Below are 6,378 nucleotides of genomic sequence, written 5' to 3'. Positions count from 1 at the left end.
TCTTAAATACTGAATTTTTTTAATACCGAATTTTAAACACTGAATTTTTTTAACACCGAATCTTAAATACTGAATTTTTTTAATACCGAATTTTAAACACTGAATTTTTTTAACACCGAATCTTAAATACTGAATTTTTTTAACACCGAATTTTAAACACTGAATTTTTTTAACACTGAATTTTAAACACTAAATTTTTTAACACCGAATTTTAAACACTGAATTTTTTTAACACTGAATTTTAAACACTAAATTTTTTAACACCGAATTTTAAACACTGAACTTTTTAACCAAATTTTAATCACTGAATTTATTAACACCGAATTTTAAACACTGAGTCTTTTTAACACCGAATTTTAAACATTACATTTTTTTAACACTGAATTTTTAACACTGAACTTTTTAACCAAATTTTAATCACTGAATTTATTAACACCGAATTTTAAACACTGAATTTTTTTAACACCAAATTTTAAACACTGAGTTTTTTTAACACCGAATTTTAAACATTAAATTTTTTTTAACACCGAATTTTAAATACTGAATTTTTTTAACACCAAATTTTAAACACTGAATTTTTTTAACACCAAATTATAAGCACTAAATTTTTTTAGACATTTAATTCCTAACACTCAATTTTTATCTGGTAAAAATTCACCAGAAAAAAATTCAGCTGCAAAAATATGTAGCCGGAAATGTGTTGACCTTTTGGTGAACTTAAGCGAAAGCAATTTACACTCGATAGAATCGAGCAGCTTCTAGCCAATTAAATTAGCTCATTTGGTCACGTGACACAACGGCTGGGCTCAGCGCTGTTCCCGGCTGAATGGTGAATTGTGTAAGGAATTCAATGTCTAAAAAAATGTAGTGTTTAAAATTCTGTGTTAAAAAAAAATACGTGTTTAAAATTCGGTGTTAAAAAAAAGGCAGATTCCAATAAGACTGTTTATCTTCCATAGAATGTGATCCCTGAGGTTTATGTATGGTCAAAATAGATCATAAACGTACATAACGCAACATGACATAACATAACATAAATGTTCCATGAAATCAGTATTAGTAGAATTTATTTCTTAAATCCATCTTCTACTGCGAGATCCCTTAATACTTTTGCGAGATCCCGCAATAGTTTTGCGAGATCTCGCAAAAGTTTATTTTTTCCCTCCATGTCGCTTTAGGGGCTCCGTACTAATGTGCTGATGCACGTTGGGGGAATCAGACGGGAGCAAAATGTGTCAGTTTGCAGTGGCTGGAAAGCGTCCTGTGGATCCTGTTTGAACCTGTTCTATATTAGAGTGTCAACATGATGTGAACCTTTAGGTCAATATTCATTTCTGATACACTTCCCTTCCCTTTGACACAGTGAAAACAAACCACACCGCTGGCCGTGCTTCTGTTTCCCCACCGTCGTCATGTGACCAAACGAAGAACACATCACTACTCCCCCTTCTCTAAACCCCTCGGAAGTTTTTACTGCTGGATTTAATTAAAAACGATATTTAATAGCACTGTTAGATGCTGTCAACCAATTAGATGACTTCTGAAGGTGACTTATTGGTGGTACTGCATATTTCCTAGAGGTAAAAAAGTAAATGGGGGGATATGGAGGTACATCTAACAAACCAGCAGCAGTTTGGAGTTAATTACTGTAGATGTTTAGGGTATAACAGACCACGATGTTCTAATAGCTAAACCTTTTCACAGCATTTCCAATTTTCTGAGACTCCTGAACCTTTCCCTTTATTTGATAAATCTGTGGCTTTCTGTGAAATGAGGGGAAAAACTTTTTCCACCGTACTCTAACAAAAAAAAAAACAAAAAAAAAACGCATTCCTCTTTATTTTAGGACTATGAAGGGCTTTTGTCTGTGACCAGAAATCCCTCCCAGTTTGTGGGAGCTGTAGTGAGAGCTGATGGTTTCTTAGAAACCTGTTAAGTTTAGGGATAGCGTTCCTTATTGTCTGGGGACATTAAGGCTGTTTCCAGATTAAACGCCACGTGACCCTAATCCTGCACAAATCATTAAGACCAACACTATGACAACACAATGCTGTGTGAAGCCAAATTTTTCAGTGAAATTCTACAAATTCAGACAAACAAACATGAAAAACTAAATTATACTGAATTCAATTCAATTCAGTTTATTTCTATAGCGCCAATTCACAACACATGTCATCTCAAGGCACTTTACAGTTCAACCAGATCATCCAGTCAAATTCATTCAATGTTTTCTATCTAAGGAAAACCAGTTGATTGCATTGACTCAATGGAGACAGTGGAGAGGAAAAACTCCCTTTTAACATGAAGAAAACTCCAGCAGAACCAAACTATGAATAAAAAGATTTTTCCATATAACAGTTGTTAAAAACCTTTCTTCTAAAGATCTCTGGTAAACACCTTCTTTCTGTCTTCAGAGCCCTGACCATGCTTGCGTCCTTCTTTCTTCTGCTTCTCTGCGGGCTTTTGGGAGGCTGCGTCCTGTCCGTCTGTCCGTCCGTGTGCTCTTGTAGTGGGGGTCACCGTGATGCGGACTGTTCTTCTAGAGGCCTGACCAAGCTGCCACGCGGCCTGCAGCACAATATCAGGTTCCTCAACTTGTCTTTTAACAGGTAAGCAACTGTAGGTCTACACTGCAGCCTCCATGCAAGAGGTTAAAATAACACATACCAGAAAATGTTTGTTTTTAGGAGTGAGCATAAATGCTGCGCTCAGACAGGAGGCAAATGATAGCCAAGTACAAAGAAGTGAGCATGAATCCATCTTTAAGAGCTTAAAAGTCTTAGTTTCATCGTTAAAGTTAATCCTAACACAATAATATGCTTTAACGGGATGGTTGCATGTAGAATTTTATGCAAGTCTGTAAAAGAAGTCTTTTCTGACAGCTTGCAAGTCCTCGGCGGCGAGCTCGGCCACTACGCTCAGCTACGAAGCCTGGATCTGTCCTTCAACCACCTGGAAAGCCTGCCGCCTGTCCTGCCCAGGTCTCTATGGGACATTAAAGCATCATGGAACCATCTTCGCTCTCTGGACAAGAACGACACAGCTTTCCACTGGAACCTTAAACAGCTAGATCTGTCACACAATGAACTGGAGAGAATAGTTTTCATCAACAACACCCTCCTCAGCGTTAAATCTCTCAACCTCAGCCATAACAGATTCTGGACCGTGCCCACCAACATGCCTCAGAACCTGGAGAGCATCGATTTGTCTTTTAACTATTTGGTTCAGATTCTGCCTGGGTCTCTGGACCGCCTTCCAAGGCTGGTCAAACTGTACCTGCATGCTAACCACTTCTCCAGTCTGACGGGAGGCGTGTTTGATAAACTGACGGCACTGGAAACCATAACTCTTGGAGATAATCCCTGGGCATGTGAAGAGGAGAACATAACGGGAATCCTTCAGTGGGCAGAGAAAACTGGTGCAACCGTTCTGGGATGTCCCTGCTTTACACGACCCGTCTGTGGACAAAACCATCTGGCCACCAGAGACGGAGAACCGGAGCCAGCTCCACTTACAGAGGAAACCCTCTGGGTGAACAGCAGAGGAGAAGGATATGATGACGTGTCCACTTCAAGGACCATCATGGTCACCTCTACCTATGAGGAAAACCCTTCTCTGTATCAGACCGGGTTGTTGGTGTGGACGTCCTCTACAAAGTCTCACAGCGTCTCTGAAGACACCAGCACCGTTAAGCCCAAGATGGCCAGCTCTGTGAGCAACGCTCAGACAGTTGAGCCTCAGATGAAAATTGTGACTCTAAATTTTTTACTTTGTACGATAGCAACCAGCATGTAGGAAACTAGTATTCTCAGGGAAAGAACCCCGATACCCTGATGCTTCACACGTTAAAATAGAAGCCTGGTCATATTCAGAATTCAAACTTCTGAAAGTTTTAAAATATGAAATTATTCCATCCTGTTCAATAAATAAGTGATTTTAATTCAGAGTAATTTTCATGTGAATGTGCTTTACTGGAGGCATCCATGTTTGTCAAAGAACACTACTGCCACCTACTGGTTAGTGACGTCACGGTGCGGTATCGGCTGTTGATCAAGTCCCAGTGCTGTATCTGGTGTTTGTCACAACGCGCTATTATCCAAGTCATCTATTAAGCATTCTTCCTCGAAATGTTGGCTACATATTACGGGTTTTTTCTCTGGCCAGAAGTTCGATGGCAAATCCTCCCTCTTCAAGTTGGCGATGCAACGACCAACCCGTCCGTGGAGGATCAGGAATCAGAAAGGTGGAACAAATAAAAAGATTTTTCACTTTTACCCGATGTATTCCAGCATCCAGCTGCCATGCACGTGGGCATTGTCAGTTTCACTATAGCTCTGGTGAATTTCAATGGTGAAGTCCTCTGGAAATCTTCAATAATTGTTGTTGATTGCAGATGTGTCTAGTAGTTCCCATTGATTTAGCTTGGAAAGTGGGGAGAATGGCGCTAGGCTTACCGCACCGTGACGTCACTGCTTGAAGATGGCAGGAGGGAGGGGTTACTATATTTGGGCAAAAATGGCCGCTCCCAGAATCAGTGATTGCAACAAAAATTTTTATTTATTTTTTTTTACAGATTAACGCTGAATTAATTAAATCATCGCAAACGTATTAGTTTTAGGTATAAATAGTGATCCATCGATTATTCCTTGCTGACCGGACTTTTCCTTTAATAAATATCATGTTTACTATATATTATTAAGATCACAAGTGTATGGAAATGTTTTTCTTTTTGTGAAGAAACACAAAATAAAACATGGAAAAGTTGGAGATATGATGAATAACCGGTTATTTCATGGAGGTCATTTGTACATCAGCCTAACAGAAAAGCTATAGGATTTACAGCAGGAGTTTAAGTAAACAGGCAGGAAGGAGGTGAAGAAAGGAGAACCATCCGATTCCAGGAGCAGGATTCCGCCTTTTTACATAAACATCAAGAGTTGGTTCATTTGGCTAATTCTTTTTTTTTATGTGAAATTCTTCCATTTAATAACTAACACTAAATCAAAGTTTTAATTTATACTTCAGTTTCAAGTTTGTTTTTTCTTACATAAATGACCTGACATCGGTAGAGATGTTTAAACAATGTTCTTTGTTAATTTGATCGTCTGTATTTTTGCCAATTAAGTTCTGTCAAATACAGAAAAGAAAGTTTACACTGGAAGTTTTGGAGAAAACCTAACCGAACTTAAAGCCATAATCTTCTTCTCTGAGTGTTAACCCTAATTCTAAAATTGGTGGATTGATGGATACTTCCAGCATTGATGGTCAAAATGGCGGCACCCTGCTTCTGCACTACTGGACACTTTGAAGAAAGAGAAGGGGCCAAGATGCTGCAGAGGTTCCTATGCAGCAACGGTCTGGATCACAGCCTGGGATTGCTGCATCGAGGACACAGCACCCTAATCAAGCCGCTTCGGGTGCTTTGTGCTGCGGCACCGCAGACTGAATTCCAACCAGTTTAACACCAAAAAGTTATCTTTAGTCAAATTTAGTTGCATCTATCAGTCAACTATTAACAAGCTGTAGTTTGAACAATTCAATTTCAATTCAGTTTATTTCTATAGCACCAATTCACAACACACTTCATCTCCAGACACTTTACAGAGACAATTCAACCAGATCATCCATTCAGACTGATTTTTATGGAAAACCAGCTGATTGCATCGACTCATTGAATTGAAGGCAATTCCTCACATAGACATAATATAAGAATAGACACCGCATTGACTGTTGCTGTGCAGGAATTACTGGCGCCATCTTGGGGAGGTCGACCTGCTACCATAAGCAGCTGGTTTAACCAGAGAAGAAGAAGGATGCCTCAGCATTGTGCAGCATATTTTTCTTTGAATCGATGAATCAAAGGATAACTTGGTGTAGTAATCAGAGTTTTTTTTAACATATATTCACACACAAAGAGAGAGAGAGGGGTGCATATATATTTGTGTATACCTGTATAAAAATGTTTTTTGTATATAGTAATAAAAAAATATATAAACATTTCTGATTAGCTGTGATTTGCAACATGTATGCATCCGATCAGAATATTCTATTAGTCTTAACCCAACTAAGAATATTTAGAAGCACTGAAACATTTGTTTTTGTTTTTAGCAGAAAAAAAACCAACATGATTTTAAGTTAAATATTCAGCAATTTAAAGTTGATTAAAATTTATTCTGTTCCTGCTCAACACATTACACTGAGTGGAGCTGTCGGCCGCCCCAAGATGGCGCCAACAAATCACGTCAGCGCTCGTAGGCGAAAGCCGTCGATGCGGGTCTGCTTATATTATGTCTATGATTCTTTTACGCCAAGCATGCTTGTGACGACAGTGGACACGAAAAACTCTCTTTGAACAGGAAGCGACCTCCAGCAGAACCA

General features: G+C 38.8%; 2 protein-coding genes across 5 annotated transcripts in view; one reads left to right on the top strand and one right to left on the bottom strand.

The window, feature by feature from the left end:
* omg (oligodendrocyte myelin glycoprotein) overlaps positions 1-3,847 on the top strand; it is a 5,691-nt gene extending 1,844 nt beyond the window's left edge. The window contains exons 2-3 of one of the 2 annotated variants that reach the window (XM_015400363.1): positions 2,415-2,609; positions 2,883-3,847. In XM_015400363.1, coding sequence (XP_015255849.1) covers positions 2,415-2,609; positions 2,883-3,795 — 1,108 coding nt within the window. In that variant the 3' untranslated portion in view covers positions 3,796-3,847. The remainder of the gene's footprint in view (positions 1-2,414; positions 2,610-2,882) is intronic. The other variant, XM_015400364.1, reaches the window with a different exon arrangement.
* nf1 (neurofibromin 1) overlaps positions 1-6,378 on the bottom strand; it is a 136,404-nt gene that overhangs the window by 49,096 nt on the left and 80,930 nt on the right. The window lies entirely within an intron of this gene.

Source organism: Cyprinodon variegatus, unplaced genomic scaffold (genome assembly GCF_000732505.1).
Source record: "Cyprinodon variegatus isolate N-32 unplaced genomic scaffold, C_variegatus-1.0 Scaffold1095, whole genome shotgun sequence".
Taxonomy (NCBI): domain Eukaryota; kingdom Metazoa; phylum Chordata; class Actinopteri; order Cyprinodontiformes; family Cyprinodontidae; genus Cyprinodon; species Cyprinodon variegatus.
The sequence above is the reverse complement of the archived record's forward strand: the minus strand, read 5'-3'. Positions and strand labels throughout refer to the sequence as shown.